This window comes from Cucumis melo, chromosome 3 (assembly GCF_025177605.1).
Source record: "Cucumis melo cultivar AY chromosome 3, USDA_Cmelo_AY_1.0, whole genome shotgun sequence".
Classification (NCBI taxonomy): domain Eukaryota; kingdom Viridiplantae; phylum Streptophyta; class Magnoliopsida; order Cucurbitales; family Cucurbitaceae; genus Cucumis; species Cucumis melo.
The window spans coordinates 27,388,910-27,410,482 of NC_066859.1; the positions used below are offsets into that span (position 1 = coordinate 27,388,910).

The 21,573-nt window shown below is 32.5% G+C and overlaps 4 protein-coding genes across 6 annotated transcripts; all 4 read right to left on the reverse strand.

Annotated features, from left to right (window-relative positions):
• Positions 1-1,176: 1,176 nt before the first annotated feature.
• LOC103488221 (trifunctional UDP-glucose 4,6-dehydratase/UDP-4-keto-6-deoxy-D-glucose 3,5-epimerase/UDP-4-keto-L-rhamnose-reductase RHM2-like) lies at positions 1,177-4,396 on the reverse strand. The gene is made up of 3 exons (XM_008446851.3): positions 4,302-4,396; positions 2,461-4,082; positions 1,177-1,870 (listed from the first exon to the last, which is right to left on the reverse strand). Exons 2-3 carry the CDS (start codon positions 4,018-4,020, stop codon positions 1,427-1,429), a joined length of 2,004 nt encoding a protein of 667 aa, XP_008445073.1. The 5' UTR covers positions 4,021-4,082; positions 4,302-4,396; the 3' UTR covers positions 1,177-1,426.
• Positions 4,397-5,846: 1,450 nt separating this feature from the next.
• Positions 5,847-9,659, reverse strand: LOC103488220 (UDP-galactose/UDP-glucose transporter 7). The gene is made up of 8 exons (XM_008446850.3): positions 9,307-9,659; positions 9,077-9,199; positions 8,873-8,978; positions 8,543-8,788; positions 7,709-7,819; positions 7,223-7,381; positions 6,270-6,413; positions 5,847-6,170 (listed from the first exon to the last, which is right to left on the reverse strand). Exons 2-8 carry the CDS (start codon positions 9,115-9,117, stop codon positions 6,024-6,026), a joined length of 954 nt encoding a protein of 317 aa, XP_008445072.1. The 5' UTR covers positions 9,118-9,199; positions 9,307-9,659; the 3' UTR covers positions 5,847-6,023.
• A 724-nt stretch (positions 9,660-10,383) lies between these two features.
• On the reverse strand, positions 10,384-15,159 carry LOC103488560 (U-box domain-containing protein 52). 2 transcript variants are annotated; one of them, XM_051082238.1, is made up of 10 exons: positions 14,523-15,159; positions 14,015-14,133; positions 13,752-13,873; positions 13,256-13,461; positions 13,073-13,130; positions 12,515-12,869; positions 12,121-12,222; positions 11,623-12,051; positions 10,769-11,533; positions 10,384-10,628 (listed from the first exon to the last, which is right to left on the reverse strand). In XM_051082238.1, the coding sequence occupies exons 1-10, from the start codon at positions 14,731-14,733 to the stop codon at positions 10,566-10,568; spliced, it is 2,430 nt and encodes an 809-aa protein (XP_050938195.1). In that variant the 5' UTR covers positions 14,734-15,159; the 3' UTR covers positions 10,384-10,565. The 2 variants fall into 2 exon arrangements, with proteins under 2 accessions (XP_050938195.1, XP_050938194.1); XM_051082237.1 differs by having other exon boundaries at positions 13,256-13,464; positions 14,523-15,158.
• Positions 15,160-16,786: 1,627 nt separating this feature from the next.
• On the reverse strand, positions 16,787-21,495 carry LOC103488219 (probable nucleoredoxin 3). 2 transcript variants are annotated; one of them, XM_017044420.2, is made up of 4 exons: positions 18,707-21,495; positions 18,487-18,590; positions 17,717-18,196; positions 16,787-17,436 (listed from the first exon to the last, which is right to left on the reverse strand). In XM_017044420.2, the coding sequence occupies exons 2-4, from the start codon at positions 18,583-18,585 to the stop codon at positions 16,843-16,845; spliced, it is 1,173 nt and encodes a 390-aa protein (XP_016899909.1). In that variant the 5' UTR covers positions 18,586-18,590; positions 18,707-21,495; the 3' UTR covers positions 16,787-16,842. The 2 variants fall into 2 exon arrangements, with proteins under 2 accessions (XP_016899909.1, XP_016899910.1); XM_017044421.2 differs by having other exon boundaries at positions 18,487-21,495.
• Positions 21,496-21,573: the final 78 nt, after the last annotated feature.

The window sequence follows — 21,573 nt, forward strand, 5'->3', positions numbered from 1 at the left end:
ATTAATTAACAAAACAGTAATAAATATTTATATGAAGAAATGTAAAAATAGAAAATTTGACAAAATATTTAGAAGTTTTTTCAAAAATAAAAAAATTAACAAAATATTTACTTCCCACCTAACAAAACCAACACAATTAATTATTTTTCTACTAAATGTAAATACTTTATTGACGATTTTTCAAATATTTACACTATTTTTTATGAGGATAAATAGTTGTAAATTTTTCATTTTACTTTTATACTAAACATAATATAATGATTTAAAATGAATTGAAAAAGATTAATTAGAATAAATAGTAAAGGGAAATGGACGGAGTGATCGGAACGGAATCGATGACTGAGAGAGAAAAATCTTTTTTTTTTTTTTTTTTTTTTTCTCGACAAAGCTTCGGTTGGGAATGCGATATTGGCGGGAAAACTGACCGCTGCCCCAATTGATAATCCCCTGCCCGAGCTTTTGGCGGGACCCCTCACCATTGAATTTTAAATTTATGGAAGTCTTCTATTTTTCTTTTCCTCTTTGTTTATGTCAATTCACCTCCTAATTTATATATACATATATATACACTAATTTATATATATATATATATATATATATATATATATATATATATATATATATATATATATATTATGGGAAACTATTTCAAGAATTTTTGAAGTTTAAGTTTAAGATTGCTAACAGTTACCAAAATTTATGATTAAAAATTGTTATTCAAAAATCAATTTTAAATTTTACATATTTACATTGAATCATTATAATGAAAAAGATTCTATAAAACATTAAAAAAATAATCATTAAAATGTCATTAATGTAAACATAAAATAAATAATAAAGTATTCTAAAAAAAAGGCTAAAATAATTATGTACTCAATTGTACCCGAAATTAAATTTTGTTTCTAATAAATCAATTTCATAAACCATATTTGAATTATTAGGAAATTAAAAGCAAAGAATAAATAAAGGTTAAAATAAGTAAATCTAAACAAGAAAATTCATTAGATTAATTTAAATAAGTAAATATAAAAACAACGATTTTGAAATTGAGTAGCATATGAAAAGAGGCTGTTAAAATCTTTAAAAATTTAGAAACAATCATTTGTATTTTTCAAAAAGAAAAAGAAAAAAAAAAAGAGATAAGGGCAAACATGTCATTTTGAAGAATGTAAAGTATAAATAAAACCACACCTTAAATCTTATTTGAATAAATAATTTGGAAGTTCATATGTATATAAAAAAAAATCCCCTTCCCCTAACAAATACATAAATATAATGTCAGTAAAGAGTTAGTCATATGAACCAAAATGCCAAACCAAAAACTATCTAATAAAATTTCTTCAACGAAAAAAAATAAAGATAACAATCTCACTCAATTTAAATTTCTTTTTATCTTCCTCTTCTTCTTCTTCTTCTTTGTCTTCTTTTAAGTTTTCTTGTTGGCCTCAAAAACATACTTAAGAATGGACTCTTTGATAGACAACAATTCAGGGAACTCCTTCTTTAGCTTTGAAGCATCCAACTCATTGTTGCTTCTCGGCGCCACGATCACCTTTGCTTGTTCTTCCAAGTTGAAATTCTCCCATGTGAACTTCGGATCTATGTATTTCTTATACATTTCCAAGATCTCATTGTGGCTCACCACCCCTGGGTTTGTGAAGTTCCAAATCCCTCTGCAGTCTCTCTTTGCCATTTCAATGGAGATCGGTAGCAACTCGTCCAGCACCGTCATGCTGTTCGGAATGTTCACTACTTTGTTGTAGCGGCTGATTTTGGTGATGAAGTTTCTCTGGTTGCTTAGATCTGATGATATTGGCATTCTCACTCTCAGTGTGCACACATTTGGATATTCTCTTAGCAGCTCCTCAACCTGAAAAAAATCGAGCCATTGCAATAAAATGGTTCAAAACCTTGCAAAGGATAGTTAAGATTTTCATTCGTAAGCCACGCTCGATTCGAAGTGTTGAAGAATACAAAATATTCAACTAGTTGAAACAGCTACTTTCAAAATAATGTCATACTGAAACGAGAGAATCAAGTAAAAAATACAAAATATTATGCTCAGCAGTTCAGAACCAAGTCATCAATTGGTTTCTAAGATAACAATCACATTGAAGTATGTTTGCATATTTTCAAAACTTTTTCACAATATAGAAACTTATACAAAATTTCAAAAGTGAGAACAATTAACTGTTCGAGGATTGAAGATACATCTTAAAAACATCTGATAGTTTAGAAATCAATCATTTCTCAAAGGGAACTGCTTCTTGACACCAAAAATGATATGCATAATAATTATGGATTGAACTGAGCATAATATAGGGACAAATTATCAGTGATTTATATGTTGTCACATGATATGATGATAATCTCATAACTCAATCAACGATGTATTTGACAAGGTAAGTAATATTCAATAGAAAAACTTCAAAAAGGCAAGAGAAAGATGATAGCTGTTACCATGGCCTTGGTCTTGGAGTAAAATGAACCTATAAAATTTGGCTTATCTTCCTCCTTGAATCCAACACCCGATCCTAGTTGATGCTTATTGTCATATTCAAAAATGCAACCAGTTGCAAAGTTCATCAACAGGAGATTTTGCTCTTTACAAACATCAGCAAGAGTCAGTGTCCCAACTACATTCGCCCTTACAGTTTCAATCTTATGTGATTCACACCAGTCCACATTGGGCCTTCCAGTGACCCCCGCAGCATTGAACACATGAGTTGGTCTCGTCCGCTTTATATCCTCAATTAAGGATCTTCTATCTTCCAATCTTCCACTACCATATGCGAATTCAATTCCCTTCTCTTTGCACAGTTTGCCTAGCAAACCTCCAATCCAGCCAGTTCTTCCATAAATCAAGAACTTCAGTCCTTGCTCCTTTCGCTGAGAACCACTGTCTTTGTTGAGCTCACTGCACGTTCTTGTCAGTCTTGAGAATCCATACTGAAAGAACCAGGAATCTTCATTGGAATGAGTGGCTACAGAGATTCGAGGGTGTGGGTCAAGAGCAGAGGATACATCGCCCCACCAGTCGGGGTTTTGAGTATACCAGTCCATTGTCCTTTTCAGCCCTTCTTCCCATGGTGTGCTCTCTTGCCATCCCAGCTTCTTCAACTTTTGGTCATCCAAGAAATACCTCTGATCATTGAAGGGTCTGTCTTGCACAAAATCTATGGCTTCTTCAGGAGTTGATCCAAACAACTTACAAACATCTTCTGCTACATCCAACACTCTCCTCTCCTTTTTGGTCCCAATATTGTAAACATGACCAATCACTCCTTTATGAAGAATCACTTCAAATGCCTCGGCAACATCTTCACTGTATAGATAGCTTCTCACATTTGAGCCATTCCCATGAATTGGCAACTTCTCACCTTTCATGGCCAGGAGAATGAATTTAGGGATAAGCTTTTCAGGGTATTGATTAGGTCCATAGACATTATTGCCTCGAGTGGTTATCGTCGGGAGGCCATAAGACCGATGATACGCCATAACCAGCATTTCCGCCCCTGCCTTAGTTGCAGAGTAAGGATTAGTGGGAAGAAGCTGTGAGGCCTCAGGATTCCCAATATCAGTCTCTAAATCAGTCTCACCATAAACTTCGTCAGTGCTGACATGAATGAACCTCTTGATCCTTTGAGTAACTTTGCAGGCCTCAAGAAGAACATGAGTACCATAAATATTGTTGTTCGTGAACTCAAACGAATTCCCAAACGAATTGTCGACATGTGTTTGTGCAGCAAAATGCATAATTGTATCGATTTCTTCAGCAACCAAAAGGTAATTGATGAGATCGGCAGAGACGATATCACCCTTAATGAATCGAAAATTGGGAGAGGTCTGAGAAGGGCCAAGGTTCTTGATATTGGAGCAGTAATCTAGCTTGTCAAGAGCCACAATCTTGTAATGAGGATAGTTTTTAATCAAACGATTAGTGACATGAGAGGCTATGAAACCTGCTGCCCCTGTGATTAGAATGTTCTTAGGAGCATACGGCTCAGTTCCTGATGCCATTTGTTGATAATCACCACTAACAAAAAGCCTTGGAATTTTTTACTTCCTTCAAACTTTGAATCCTTAGAATCAGATCAAAACAAGCAGGAAAACGAAAGATTAAAATGAATTAAGAACACAAAATTCGAAAACCATAAATTACAAAATAGAAAAAGAAACTGAGAGAGAATTCATCCTGAAATTTAAATCATAAACAAACAAAAGCCCATTTAATCTAAGTTCATAAAATCAATGAAAAGAAAAAGAAGAAAGAAGAAAGAAGAACAGAGAAGAGAACTTACTTAGAGGGTGAATAATGGAGGTTGAAGAAGGAGAAAATTGATGGAAAGTTATGGGAAAACATGGAAAATGGAGCGATAAAAAAGGCTGAGGGTCGTAATGGTTTGTTAAGAAATTTAAATAGATCTCTGACTATGTGATTAAAAGGCTAAAACAATGGTTACGTGCTGAATCTACCGCTTAATTCTGTTTAATCTTTTTTTATTATTTTATTTTAAATCCCTCCATTTTTTTAATATATAATTTATTTATGTTTGGTTTAAAATAGTTTCAAGAATATAATGATTTTAAAAAAATTGGGAGATTATATGTTTATGTAAATTTTGGATATGAATTTATGATTTTGTTCTACAAATTTGGTTTGGATTAATGGTTTTGAAGTTTTGATTTAAAGTTAGTTAGATTATCTTTTTCCAACCAAAAAGAATAGTTTGGATTATAAATTTGGTTTCTAAAAAACCATTTATTTTTTTTTATGGCCAACTTATAGATTATTGTTTTTGTAACGTCAAATTAAAATTGTTCTTATGATTCAATTTATTGCTCTTCGAACAATTTTTAGTTTAAATTGAGGGTTTGAATCGATTTACAAACTTTAAACTTTAACCTTTCATGTTTATTGTTTTATTTAGTAATTATTTTCTTTGATAAGTTTTAATGAAGGATAGACCTTTTTTTTTATTTAAGAAAAGGTGTATATTTATTAAAAGACTCATCTAATTTTTTTTTGTTTTACTATCTGATATTATTGTGATATTTTATTCTTTTTTTATTGGTTGCTTTTTTATGTTGAGATTCTTCTAACTTTTATTCTTCTTCTAACTTTTATTCTCCTTCAAACAACCGTAACGCTTTAAAATGTGATTCCAATGAAAATGTTATAAAATATACAATTTCAAAACTTTTCTTTGATTGAAATCAAAATGAATCTTAAAATTCTCATTGTTTTATCTTCATCTCCTTAATATGAACTATCCTGTCCAATCTGAACCGAACTGGCCTACAGAAAAATAGAAAATTACTTATTGATTTAAGCAAATAAGCCCTAGATGGCAGCTGCTGTTGGTAAATGCAAATGAATGGGAAGAGAAGTCATGCAAATTTTTTTTAACAAATTAATATAAATCTGTATTTAAAATTTTAAAATTTAACATTTTAATATAAAACTTAACATTTTAATATGATTGAGTAAAAATATATTGTTTTCAAAATTTGTACAAACACATTATCTTTTAAATGAATAAAATAATTTCATTTTATCTACGTAGACAAAAGATATCGATCGATACTTAAAAAATCAAATTTTGTTGTTTATATATTGTTCAACTTAGTTTGATTAGTGTTAAAATTGGTTGACAATATGCTTAAAAAGTTATCTAAAATAAGAAAACTTTAAATTTCTATGCATTTTTTAAAGTTTGAAAAAAAAATTAAATATCATTTTTAATCCGGATGAGAAATTAAGTTTCAAATATTCAATGATTGATAAAAATGGGTCTAATCTCAATACTCAATTTGTTAAGGTTAGTAGTTAATTTAGCTAAACATTAAAAAAAATCAAGCCACATGTTAATTAAAGAGGATATCAAACTTTTTGTACTAAGGTTCTAAGCTTACAGCAAATTTGAGTATAAACTATTCCCATTGAAAACCTTTTGATTATATTATTCATCAACAAATGAATCACACTATATGAAGCAAAAAATTGCAACCTAGACGAGCCTCTAGGTCGATGTTAATTTCGGTGGTCTGTTTTTCTTCTGTTGATACTTGGCATATGAATACCAGACTCCTCCAGCCGTGTTGATAACCAAGCCTGTCACGTTCAAAGCATGCACTTCCACGCCACCCAATATAACAAACCCAAGCGTCTGACCGACAAAAGAATGAACACATGAGCTTCGGTTACGGTAACAGAACCACCGACTATAAAGATAGATAAAGATAGTCCAGAAAGAGGGAGTGCTTACAGTCGATCCAACGCCTTTGAGAACTCCAACAATTGTTGTTGTTAGGGCGGAGTTTACTATGGTACATAAGAACATTGTGAAGTTGAGAACAATCCCCATCACCAATGAAAGGAGGAAGAGAACCAAAAAGGAGAATGAATTACTCTGAAAATATTGAAAAACAACAATGTTAACATTATAAGATTGAAAGTACAAAAGTTAGAGATCTCTTTTGTCCTAATGATCGTGACCACACAAATTTAACCTAAAAATCACAGTGCAAAATTATCTCAAACTCACTTTTAGTCAGCAGCATCGAATCACTACATTTAAGCAAAATCTCATTTCTCTAATTCTAATTAATCTGCAAGTTACATTTATGCCATGGAATCTAATGAAACATTTTTCTATAAAAAATCAATTGTATGTATGGAATCTAATTGTATGTATGTGAGTACCCAGGACTAACTTGCACACACCTTGACTGTTCTCGCAAAACAATCCACTAGATCCTAGGACACTTGAGTGTCAAAGTAATAGTTAAGTGGGTTGCCACCATGGATGAACTTATTCTCTCCAAGTTCTCCAAGAAAAATGCAGCCAATGCCAAAAACGACCTTACTTGAAAAAGATATGTTCTATAGGTTGTACAATTGTGTCCAGAGTTACGAGGAGACAATGTCAATATAAGCATCGGAATTGAGCATTGCAGCTCATTTTCAGCTTCTCTTTCAGGACGAGATGAAAAAATAGAAAAAACAGCTCATTTCAGCCAAAAGAAGCTAATTTAGGCAGGCACCGATGAATGTTATACCAAATGAATAGTTTCACACCTCTAAAGAAAAGAAAGCACAGGATGAAAGGTTGAACGAGAACTCCTCGAGCAGTCTAACAATTCTTCTTTAAGAATTATTGTACTTGAATAAAAATGAACGGTTTTCGACAAAAAAGGAATGGTTTAAAGAGAAACTGACCTTTGCAAATAATAAAGATAAAGAATTTGGGAATTCACCCGTGGATAAAATCAGAAATAACAGAAAAGGAAGAGACAAAAAGCTGTTGTAAAACATGATCTCAATAGACGAAAGCCCATCCTCTGCACCTGACTTCTCCACCAATACAAGATACATAGTCTGCAATAAAAAGTAGACAAGAAGATGGAAAGCAAACAAGTGAGTTCAACTGTTCAATCATTTAATAAGCATTTCTAAGGATAAAACCTAAGAAGCACAAACAAGACAAAAAGATGAATATTCAATAGCCACCCTTGAACACTCACCATCCTTTTATTCATAATTTTCCCTTTTCCCTAAGACCTGAGTAAAACACTGCCAACCTATTCGTTTTCCTATGAACCCATAAACTGACCTCGCTCACATAAGTTAAAACACAAGAGGAAACCTTGATTTAAGTCTTAGCAAAAGTATAGTGAGAGAAACTACGGACTACTCAAAACATACCTGGAAGAAAACAGAAGTGAAGGCCATGCTATAACCAATAAGGTCAAATGAAAAATCTCCCAATGCAGCAACAAGAACCCCGGCAGCAGTTAAGAGTACTGAACAAATAACCTGAATTCCACAAGGACTGTTTTGGTTAAACGAAGTAGACACAAACAAGGATTAAAATATAAATAGATATCGAAGCTAAAAAATTACAGATATATCCATAAAATATAGATGTAAATGGATATTTCTATAAACGAAGTCATTTGTAAAAATTGTTTAAATTAATAGTTAAGATGTTTTACTTCCGAACTAAGTGATAGAACTAGTTATTAGTATTCTTATTCATTTTCAGATTAGTAGATGAAACTTCAATCCTCAATATCAATATTGAATCTTCTAATTTACGGATATATCGAAAAATTGCCAGATATTTCAATATTGGACACAAGTCATCTCGTTGGAAAAAAATACAATAATGAGGCATGATTACGAAAATCTTAATGACCTTAGAGACATTAATTTTCAAAACTATGCAAGGCATGCATTTCAGAAAACTAGGTTTGTTTGACTGGCATTTTGTTTCTGGTTTTTTGTTTTTAAAAAATAAGCATAAAAATACTAATATCACTCGTAGTTTTCTTCCTTTGAAAACATTTTTTCAAATAGTAAAAACCAAATTAAAATTTGAAAACAAAAATAAGTAGATTTTAGAAAGTTACTCATGTTTTCTAAATTTGGCTAAAGGTGTAAAGCTTACCCAAAAAAAATTGTGAGGAAACCAACATAACTTCAAACAACATGAAAACCAAACCAAAACAAAATGGTTATGAAATGGGCTAAGAATACCTGTGCCGTGGGCCTTCCCTTCCCTGAAAAGAACCCCGCAATCAGAACAGCAAGAGGAGTGAGTCTTTTAATGGCGATATACATTGGGATGTTAACCCCTTTCAAGCTAGCAAGAGCAAACGCCACATTTGCATTATAGAACAATGAGACAGGAAAAATTCTCTTAGCTGTTTGCATGTCAAGCCCCTTGGCTTTCGTGTAACCCATTTTTCTACCAAAGTGAATAAGCAATGTGGTTGCCAATTGCTAAGAAAAACATAGATATAAAACAATTAAAAGAGGAAAAGACAAATCAAAACTCAAAACAATAATCCCATTGCAGAAATGTACCTGCAGAGTAAGAAGGGTCATTGAATGTGAGTACTGCATAAGTACAGCCTTGTTAAGAAAAACCATAGCCATCGAAGCAATTCCATAAGATACAGCCGCTACAAGACTAAAACAAAGAGCAACCACACTCAATTACTCGTTAGTAAATTAAGAAAAAAAAGCAATGGATTCAAGATTCAGCAGCAACTGATCTGTATAAAATACCTCCGATAAGAATTCTTATCTGGGTCACCGAGAATATCCATTGTCGATGGCTAGATCAGAAAATAAACCGGCAAAAACTTCCCCAAATCAACCACCGACAAATGGGTCAAAAGAAACAATCACCTAAATGAAAACAGACGCAAACCCATCATCAAAATCAACACCCTGCGAGTTTTTCTCAAAAGAGAAATGAAAGATCTAACTCAGAAACGGCGATAAAAATCGGGTACCTGTGAAATTGCAGTCCATGAATTGAGAGGGATGGAACATGTGGGAAGTTGGAAACTTGGAAGTGAAAGCAAGAAAGTAAAAGGAGAAAGAGAGTGGGTTTTGAAGAGTATAGAAAAATGGGGAGAAACCCAATAAGAAGAAACAGCTGGATGAGAAAAGGAAACGTAGAATTGAAAAAATGGGAAAGGAAAAAAAGCCATAGCCATGAGATTTGGATTCAGACCCAATTTGTCGCTAAATGTCGCAACATATTTATTCAACATTTACGAGGAACTCGTGGGATTGCTCTCACTTGTTACTTTCTTTCTTTCTTCTCCAACTTCAAATTTCAGGGAAGTTTCAAGTTCAACTTTCAACCTCTCGAGAATCATTATTTACTCTTTTTTTTTCCCTTTTCATTATCATATTGACTTCTTTAAATTTTTTTAAACCAAAGTTTAAAATGTGACGAAAATGATAGGTTTCTAATTCGTAGAAATGGTGATTTAGCGCTGTGAATATTTTTATTATTAATAAAAACTAAAAATTTTAATATATATGTATACATTATGCTACTAAAACAACGTAAAGTTGTCCTATAAGATATTTTTATTCATCACATCAAATTACACGATAAGAGTCTATCCAAGGTTTTGAGATTTTATAGATTTTCGATTTGATAGTGTTTCTTCCCCTATTGGTAGAGTTTGTGACAATAGCTTTTTTACCATTGTTTAATCACTTGTTCTTAACTAGAATATTTGAATTGTTAGCCGCCACAAGTTTTAAAACTATTTTTTTCAATTTTCAAATTTTGATTTTGTTGTTACGGACCTTAAAAAATACTATAATATAAACTTAATTTTCAAAAACAAAATGATTATAAATGGGATGAATTTGGATTGGAATCCACGAGCAGCATCTTTGATAATCATATTTTAAATGTGGGTTTTCACAAGATCTTGAAAGTAATTAATATACATTGTAGCTACAATTGATGTAATATATTCTACATTGTCTAATACCCTATTATATACAAATGTAAAAGTATCAAAATACATAACATTAAGGGAAGTGGAGGTGGAAGAACAAAGAAGTAAAATGAAGAATAGGCTGATCTAAATTTCATAATAGGCATGGAAGAGACGTTTCTTACAGCTTTGAGCATTACAGATGCTACTTATGGACACTAAATTATCTACAAAATTTATCACTTTCCTGTCCCCCAATACAGATCCTCATAAATCTGCATGCTTTTGGAAAAGAAGAGATTTTACTACTACCCCGAGCGCAATAAGACTCCATAGCTATCATTAGATTGAGAGGAAAAACAATCGCTGTCCTGTACCCATACAATCAACAAGAAGTTAGGAGAATGAAGAGAAAAAGAAAACAACCCAAATTGCAAAGGGAAAGTAGCATCACAAGAAGGAATGAAATATAAGATTATCGATTGATAGATCATGAATTTCTTTAGCTTACTCTTCTCGTAGAAGCCTGACTGCGGCTGAACTCAGGACTGTTAACACTGTCCATCCCCAGAACGAATGCAATGCCGGCTTCGGCTACCGATTGAAATCTGATGAGTTCTGGGAGAACAACCTTACCAAGATCAGGCCGGTCTTTTCTTCTCAACTCTGCACATTTTAAAGCCAACTTAGCAAAGCACAACGTTTCCTCAGCTGGCCAATCGGTAACGGATGGATCAAGAATTTCGGACAAAGTCCCTTTCTCAATAGCTCTTCCCACATGGTGAGTCAATCCCATGGGTGCCCTTGCTGTAATCAACTGCAAAAACATTATTCCCAAAGAATATATGTCGGACTTTACGCCGAGCATGCCGGTTTGTTGATACTCAGGATCGATATAACAGAACGTGCCGGCAGTTGAAGTCATTCTATATTGTGTCACACTGTCTGCTACAGATGGGGGAACAAGCCTGGCCAAACCAACATCGCTAATCTTGCTAACGTAATTACAATCGAGCAAGATGTTGGCTGGTTTCAAATCACGATGCACAAGAGGCTCAGGCTTAGTCTGATGGAGGAACAACAAGGCAGTGCCAATTTCAGCTGCAATTTTGAATCTACGCTGCCAAGAAAGAGGTTTTGAATTTTCTCCCCGGCGAAAGAGGCAGTCATCCAAGCTCCCATGTGCCATGAACTCATAGACCAAGCAGCCATATTCAGGGCATGCTCCAAGGAGAAGAACCATGTTAGGATGTCGTATGCAGCTTAGTACTTCGACCTAAATGGATGCCAGAAGCAAGTTTAATAGATTATGTTATAACGAAAATCATATGAAGAATCTGGGTAGGCTATTGTTAGGTTCCTCACCTCTTGCTGGAACTGTGACCTTCCTTGAGCCGCATCCGGACGTAAGACCTTGATTGCAACTGCTGTGTGGTCCAAATAACCTTTATAAACAGGCCCATAGCCTCCCTCTCCAATCTTTAAAGATTCTGAAAAAAACTCAGTAGCAGTTTCAATCTCTTCGATCGAGTACTTCCGATACCTGACATCATTGTTAGCCAAAGCATCTAATGCCTTCTTCTTCTCTTCTGCTTCCTTGAATGCTTTTTTTTCTGCATTAATTCTCTTCTGTGCTTCCAACTCAGCTATCCTTTTAGCAGCTTCAGCGGCCTCAATAGCGGCTCTAGATTTTGCCTTTTCCTGCTCAACCATGGCTAAAGCAGCTTCCTCTGCAAATCTTGCCTCCTCTATTCTTCGTTCCTCCTCAGATTTCCATCGCTGAAGCTCTATTGCCTGCAGCATATGTGAAGAGTTTGTTTTAAACTTCTTAACTATTTCCATACAAAATACAATTTCTTTCACCTTTTGTTTGGCTGTTAGTGCTTCCTTGCAGGCTGTGCTATACATTTCCATGGTTTGCTTTAGTTCCAACTTCAGCCTCCTCATTTCAGCCTCTACTTCTTCCTGCAGTCATCAACATATAAAACTCAGCCTCATAGCTTCTATAGTTTTCTACAACAATTTCATTTTGTTTCCCAGCTCGTAAAGGGGATGTGAATCAAATTAAACTGTCAAAATCGATTCCATTGATAGATTAAATGTTTAACCCTACATACTCAAATTAAGAACCTATTTACACTAAAGAGGTAAAAGTAAAATAATAAGACCTCTTATAAGAAACAATTGAAACACAAGATAATCTAACTCAATTGTATAATCAAATAAACATAATTCAAGAATATAATTTAACACTTACCATACTCTGTGACGAAGTTGACAATCTGTCACTTTCTGAGAAAACCGATAAAAATTCAGGTGGATAGTTTACATCCAGTGATTTGCGTCCATCCAGGGATTTGCGTCCATCCAATGATTTGCGTCCATCCAATGATTTGCGTCCAAGTTGCTGTGACTCAAAGCTATTATATAATTCAGCATCATTGCCACTGGACAGTCGTGGGGGAACCCTTCCAGTATCCGCATTGTCAAACAATGTAGGGAATAATCGGTCAACACTCGGCCTTCCCGAGCTAACGAAAGAAATATCCGTATCTGGCAGAGTGACTTCCCCTGGCATTTTTCCATTGTAGCCTTTCCTAGTGAACGGTGACCTGCTCCAAAAGACAGTTTGCTTACTAGCCCTTAACAGTTTACTAACTAAAAAGAAGCCAGTATGAGTTCAATAACGTCATTCATAGCCAAGTTTCTCCTTTACATTCCTTTGATCACTGTCAATGTTATACTCTCACTAAGAAAAATATATTGAACTCATTAAGATGTCATAATAAAACAATTAGTATAACATGTTGCTGACCTGAACTCGATGTTGTCCTGAGATCTACGTGCTGCTTCAAGGGGAGGCTTTTCAGGTCCTAGTTAAGAATAGACTGGTTATTTAAGGAAAATTATGGTAGAGATGAAATGTACTATAACGGGGAGGGAAAAAATGAAAAGAAAAGAAGAAAATGCTGTACAACATGACAGGAAAAAACTGAACTCGTTTGAATCTGAGGAACTAGTGACTCGGCTGATTGTGATTTGATAACAGTTTGGCTCAGCAATAAACTTCGAAGAGGAGATGAAACTGGAGCAGGACGTGAGGCTGATCGCATTGTTTGGATTTTCGATCTTGATATGACATAAACATTGCAGAAATCTGGTGCTCCTTTGACAACACTGCCTGGAATATCTGTTGTCTTCAATCTTCTGAGGCAAGATTGAATAAGAAAACCACCCAAAAAGGCAAATTGAATTCCATTTGAACTCAAACAAATAAAACAAAGTGTTTGAGGGGTAGTTTGGTAACTTTTTCTTCTTATTTCCAGCTTTTGAGAAACATAAATATTTAGTCTTTACATTCTAGGTTATCACCTTGAAGAAATGTTTCCAAAATTGCATAAAAAAGTTTGAAAATAATGGATTAGAAATGAGAACGTTACCAAACCAGCTTAAGATATTTTGAGGGTGAAGAATTTACAAAACTAACTACAAACCTCAAGAAGCTACTTTTAGATGTGGAACCAACGACCAAATTCTCAATTCCAGCCTGAGTGACATATTCAATCAACGCTTTTGCAACATCTAAATCTTCAACAACGATGTCTTTGCAAAATATCTAATGCAAAAAAAGATAAATTTACGATAAGAATACTCCAAAACACATTATACTTTGCATGTTCTCTAATATCTATGTCAAAACTCGTTATACTTGCAAGTTATTGCTTCATTAGACATAAAAAAGAAGAGGAGAACCTACATCTTTACGCGTACAGAAGCAGCGAAAAGGAAGGAACAAATCCCTTGTGCTCGGATCGATATCCTTGCTTACCAAAACATTGCCATTGACATTGCCGGCGTCTGATGCCGACATCACCTCTGCACCCAAAAAACACATTTCATAGAAGATAACTAAGATTCTAAATTTGAAGAGCGTGGCATAAAAACCAAAAAACAAAAAAGCACTAATTTCCCCAATTCAACTCAATCAAATAATGATTCCTACAACCTCAAGTTCAACCCAATACCATTTTCCACATCCACCGAGAAATATTCTAACATGACTCCATTTTCCCCATCCCCTCAAATCATCATACATTTTCCCCCTTCTACCCATATATGTTCCAACTTCCAAAAATACATGATCACAACTTCCCTGTTTTATAGCATTTGTTAGAGATTTATCTAGAAATGAAAATGCAAGTTGAGATAAATAAACGGGTATGCTAAACAACAATTAGTTTTGTCCAACATTACACAGTACTTACTAGGGGAAGCCATGGAAGAGCCAGAATAAGTGGAAGATTTGAGTTTAACATGGATGAGGATGGCAGTTTGGCCTTTTACAAGGAGATTCTCAGTGGCCCATTTAAGAGCAAGTTGACTTCCTTTATCCTTATCAACGGCAATACTCACCAATTGATTGGCAGTGGATAGCTCTTTCCTTTCCTTACCAATGGATTGCTTCTGATTCCACATTTCCCTGCAAAAAAAAACAAGAGAAAAAGGAAAAGGGGTACCAAAAAGAAAAAAGAAGAGAGATAGAGAAGAAGAACCCCTTTTGATCTTAATCCCTTGTTTGGTTGTATGTATGTGTTTTTCCCCCACAAAAGCAAGAAGCAACCCAACCAAGCTCTGTCTTTCTCTCTGGGTTGCTTCTTCCTTGTTGTGTGGTGGGTGTGGGAGGGTTTGAAGGATTGATTAAGGAGGAAACAAAATCTTGAATTGTTGAGGGAAGCAAGATGGGATGATGTTCCAAAAATAAAGAGATGGAAAGCCATCTGGAAATCGAGCGAGAGGCATGATTTACGGGGTCTGTTTTCGTTGGTGGTTCTGTTTCATTGGGAATTTCTTTGACAACTTTGAAGCCAACTCGAGGGACGTTCATCCAGGTGGGACTTTTTTCTTCTTTTCTTTTTTTAATGGGTAAGTAAATTCCTATTTATCTTACCTTTCCTCTTTTATTTTGTTCTTTTTTCATCTTTTAAGGTATAGTTTTCTTAGTTTTAGTTATGAAAAATTGTGTTTCTTTGACTTTTTTTTTTTTTTTTTTTGCTTCTAAAAAACACAAATAATAAGTGCATTTGCTTCTTCAAATTTTTAATAATTTTATTTACATTCAAAATATTTTTCATATTAAATAACACTTTAAAAAATTACAAATAATGAAAAAAAATGTTTTATTATGTATCTATCCTCTTCCTTGTTTTCCTTTTCTTTAAATATTATTTATTGTATAAATATATGAGCGATCTTTTGCAAAATAATTATAAACGCATTATTACGTTTAAATTTGAGTAGATCTTTTTTTAGTTTAGATTTGATTTTTTAGATTCTTTTTTAGTTTAGATTTGAATTTTGTGTTAAACAAATTCTTTTCAATTTTGGTAATTTGGATTTGGTTTCGTTTATTTTTTTTCTTTTACATTTTGGCTAGAAAGATCGAAATATTCTTTTTTTTTTTTTATAAATAGTCTATTGATTTGTTATATTTATAAAAAAAATTAATATACAAAGGTCGTTTTTAAATATTATAAAATGAAATAAAATATAGTAAAGTTTTAAATACGTCGTGTCTATATTAATAATAGTTCATAGTCAAATGTTATAACAATTTTAATATATTTTGTAAGCATTTTCTTCTTTATAATTTACAATAATTTTTTAATATATAATACTTTGAAAAATATGTTGGAATGGTTTTGATATTTCCTTTGTGCAATCAAATGCTTTTCTTATCACTTGTTATTAATTTATCATAGTTTAATTTATGAAATTAAAATTTCCATGAAGATAATTTATTTCGTTTTTTTCTTTTTCTCTTTTTTTTTTAGAAATTAACTTTACAAGAGAAGATTTCAAAATTTTGGGTTTATTGTTAGGGTGTGACTGAAAACTCATATGCCTTGACAAGAAATTGAGAATATGAAATTTAAGAGAAAAAACAATGATAAATTTAAAAAAATAGAAACTAAAAATAAAATTATTGTCTATTACGACTTATATTTTAATTTACTTAATATCTCAAAGAATCATCCTCATATGCCTTGACAAGAAATTGAGAATATGAAATTTAAGAGAAAAAACAATGATAAATTTATAAAAATAAAACTATTGTCTATTACGACTTATATTTTAATTTATTTAATATCTCAAAGAATTATCCTGCTAATTATATTTCAATCGTGCTTTTAGTATAGATAAAAAAAAAATGTAACTATTTTTTGCTTCGAAAGGTATGAATTACAAAATTTAATTAAAAACACTTTTGATTTCTAATCTTTTTGATCTACATGTATAAGAATTTTTTTATAAATCTCTAAAATATTTTATTCAATGAGAATTAACTTAATACAAGTTGTAAAGTATAGGATCCGAGTCATTACCAATTTAGAAGTATAAAGATAAAATCGATGCTACTTAAAACATAGAAATTAAATTATTATTTTTATAAAAGTATGAACGAAAGGTGATTTTTAACCGAACGAATACGAAAGACTACATTATTAGGGTTTCACAAGTAGTCCAATAATGAAAAGCAAAAATCATAGTTTACTTTGATTTCTCTTCCTAACTTTATCTCTACTTTTATACATTATTTGTGAGCTGAACACAAGTTGGATGAAGATCATAATCACAAACATGACAAGAAAATGCCCAAAACCTTCCTTGTAGTTTGCAAAAATCACAAACATAGGCTTTTGCAAACTCCAATTTAAGAACATGTTCGTGTTTTATATCCTCCACATTTGAAGGCAATTCTTCTCCTTCCTTTTTCACTGCTGTTTCCAACTCATATATTCTTTCTTCTGTAAATGGGAATGCCTCTGCTCCATACAAGCAAACCAAGCCTCTTCCGTTTTCACTCGACGTCTTTCCATCTGCCCCGATCAGGACTAGTGTTGGGATTGCCTTCACGTCGAAGATCCTGTAGAGGTCTCCCCGGGTCTCATCCTCGTAAGGGATAGCGAGCCATGGCATGTCCATTATGTTGAGTTTGAATTCGTCGAGGTTTCGGTCCGTGGAGACGAAGATTACTTCTAAGGAGTGATGATTCTCTGTTTTGTCCATGATTTCTTTGTATACTTTAGATAGTTTGGCTGTGAAGGAACGACTTGGAGGGCTCCAATATGCTCCAAAATAAAGGCCTATTGTCTTTCCAACTAGCTGAGATATTTGTGTCTGCGATCACATCAACTTAAAACATTATAACTTTACCTTCAAACAAGAAACAAAATCAGGTTTATAACGTTTTCGTTTCTGGTTAAAAAACGTTTGGCAACTGTTTCATGTTATCTCTTTTTAATTGGAAAAGAAACAAAGTTTATAATAACCACTAACTGTACTAACCAATTCAAAGCCTTAAATAGCCTATAAGAGACCTTTTGAATGTTTAAATATAATATACTACGACGGGGAAAAATTGTAAATGTATAAGGACGGAAATGAATATAAACTATACCTTGCCTCCATGACTAGAAATAACATAGTTATATCCTCTGTTCCCAAAGAGTTCTTCAAGTCTTCCTTCTACACGTTTGGCACAATCCATGGCCTTAAGTTCCTGCATCCTTTTCCTTGTAAAAGGAAATACTTCAGCACCATAATCTTCAATGAAGCCAATCAAGTCATCTTCTTTCAAAATATGATCTCCGCAAAGCGGAATAAACGATGGAATGCAATCAACATGGTACTTGCCGCACAACTGTTTCTGCAACTCGGTGTTCAACGGCACAGCAAGCCATGGCATAGTCTTGAAGTATTGTTCAAATTCATTTTTGTCATGGTCCAAAGAGATGAAGATTATCTCTAGCTTTTCACCTCTCTTTTGCAAAGTGTTGTAGAGTTGAACCAACTGTGGAGTGAAAGTCCTACAAGGTCTACACCAGTTTGCAGAAAAGAATAGGCAAATCATCTTCCCTGCACATGATATTGGGGATACCTATCATATAGGAAAATTAGCGGATCATTTTCAGTATCGAATTCCGATAAACATAGTAGTATGAACATCAGAAATTGAAACATCAATTGGAGGTAATGTAACTGTGTATCGATCAGACTTAAACTTATGAGCTCAAATGGTAGATTAACTCTTATATTGTCATTTGTTTTCCAATTAGTACGGATAACCACTTGTTGGGTCTTGTCCAGATTGCGAAAGTAAAGTTCAATTAATTGAAACCCACTTTTCCTAGATGTTGGAATGAAGAAAGGGAGAAAAGAAAATGAAACCTTTTCTTCACCAGAGAGAAGGAAATCAACTCCAAGAGCTGCCAAAAGCTGCAGAAAATCATCCTTGTCTTGATTGGCTTTGTAATCAGGCCCTGCCATTAGAACTGCAAGAAGAAGTAGAATTTTTACAGACCCATCAAAGAGAGATTTCTTTGTATATATACACACTGAGGATTATTTTGTACAAGAGAAAGAGTGTTGGAATGTAAGAATATTGTACCATAATGTTCTGTTTTGTGAAGAATAGCAGTTCAAGTTTAAAAGGGAAAGAATATTCTCCGATGCTCTTTCGGTGGTGAAGGAAGATGAGGAACATGAACGATGATCTAAAGGTTCAAAGTAAAAAGGCAACAGAGAATTTAAGGATTGGGATTTGCGAATATCCTGTTTTAGATAAGTAAAATACAACATTTAATGTTCCCACAAAGAAAGAAAAAATATTTCTTTGGTCCCTAAGTAAGCTCAAGACTGTGACATGACATATCAAGAGATTGAATGGATAAGGTGAAAAAGAATAAAATAAAAAGCAAATGATACAAACACCAAAGCATACGTACGTTGAAATTCCTCTTGAAAAGGACTGTATGTGTATCATATGCTAAATTACAAAAAGCTCAAGCCCGCGTGTTGGGGAATGAATTTAATATCACACCAACACTCCTTTAGATTTTCGGTTAGGAAGGAGGGTTGGATCGAAAATCGTGGAAACTAACTGAGTTTAGTAAATGCTTAATCCCAACATGATATTTGGATTACATTACACCATAAATCTATTCCATTATACCAAAAACAACCCCAAGTGAGTTTAAACCTACCTACTTTAAATCATCATCACCTCGCCCAACAAATAAAAGAAAACAAATGTAGAATCATAATTATGATTAAAACTATGTTTATAATCAAATAGTAGAGGAAGAGGTCCAAGATTCAAATTCCTTCGCTCCAATTTATTCTTGAAACAAAATCAAAAGGCAGTTGATGATCTCTGTTTAAGAGTAGAAACAAGAAAGAAAACAGAGTTTTCAAATTCAAAGTGAAGGAGAAAGGGCCCACTTACTTGGAGTTTGAGAAAGAAAGCAAAATTTTCCAGAGAGAATTTGATGCTCAGAAAAATGGGATATGCTATGAACCAAAGTTTCAGATCCTTCAAATTCTGAAGCCACCTCTCACTCCACTTCTTAGTATTTCATACATCTTTGAAAATTTTTTCCCTTTTTTTCTAATCAAACTTTGAATTAATCAACGACCTTTTAGATGGGTTAATTTACATTTTAGTTAAAAATCCCCTTTGTCCCTGTATCTAGGAATTTATTCACTTTTAGTTGCAAAAGCAAAATTTAAAATTAATTAAAAGTAACAAATTACATTAATAAAATTGGTTTCATATAAGATTAAAGAAAATATATAATATGCCGATATGTTTTTAGAATTCCTAATACCTATTAGACATTTACTCTAATACAAATCTCTACTTTCAAATGGATAGTAATTCTAGTAATAATAATTAAATATATAAACTCTAAGAGATGTTGTATATAATAATACTTCGAATCTAATAGCTATATTTACGGCCGTCTTAAACCTATATGATAATTTAGTTTTAACATTTTCAAATGCATACCGATCTATTAGACAATTTTAGTTTAACCTTGAAGCTAAAGAGTGTCTAACATTCCCTTTTCCAAATGTTAATTTTGTCTTATAGATCAATTTTTTGTTCTCTAGTATTGTTTATGTTTTTCTTCCAAAGACGTAGATTATTCATTTTTTCTCTTCGTACAACCATGAAAAATAACACTAAATTAATTATTTAAGTTATATATATATATATATATATATAATAAAATAAAAGAGTAAAAGGCGAAATTAAACGATCACCTAACGAGGTCTCAACTCTCAACCATTTGCTTTCTTTCTAACTTTTATGAGCATTTATTAGTATTTATTAATAAATTCAAGAGTAAATTACAAAAAACATCTATATAATAGATACAACTATATTCGCATAACTTTCAAAATTAAAAACCAAAACCATTAAGATTTATCTAAATTTTAAAATTGGACCATCAAACTTACCTAACTCGTAATTGTATAAATTATAACTCGTTATTGAATAAATTGTGCTGATTATATAATTTTGAGTCTATATTTCTTTTCTATCATTTTGTAGGTTCAATTTTTACAAGTTTGAAAAAGCAAATTTTAATACATTGGAGTTCATTATTAAATGTTTGATGACATAATTATAATTATCATCGTACTTTAAAAATAATTTTTATAATTTGATAAAAAAAAAATATATTTTTCTAAAACAAACAGAAACTTTCAGATTTTAAAATAAACAATCAATTGGCCAAATCCTCGATGAAAAATTATGAATTTGTGTTTAATATTAATAGTGTTAATGCTTGATCTAAAATTAGGAGGCAATTTCTTATTCAAATATCAAATTTTGGAACTTATTTCACTACTGAGCTAAATTTGTAATTGAAACAGTTCTTTAAACTAAAATAAAATCAAACTAACGATATTTATCTTTTAAAATAATATAATAATAGATGATAGTAATTTAGTGACTTTAAATTAAAAATAAACAAATAAAACTTGGATTAAATTAGTCCCTTACCTTTGAGCTTTTGTGTCCGCTTGGACTTTCAGGAGTGCATAATAACGAGTCATTTTCAAAAATAACCAAACAGTCAGGAAAATATTTGGTTAATTTAAGTTTTTTTTTTCTATACTTTATAAATAGTTTCAAATTTTTTTCTATCAATAAGATTTTACTATAATAAACCTACAAACTTACACTACAGGGTTCCTTTTAATTTTGTGTGAAAAATTAATGAAAGTTTAAAACTTCGTATGTTCAAATTTAAATTCAATAAATCAATTAAATTTAGAAACTTTATGTGAATCCAAGATTGAAAGTTTAAAACCTAGTAAAAAGTCCTAAAATTTTAAAACTTTAAGACATAATTAAAATTTAAGAAGATGACTGCTTCTAAAAATCATGAACCAAACTAAAAAAATATCAAAATCTACGGACTCACTGCTTCTAAATGATTTTTTTTCCCTCAAAAAAGTGAT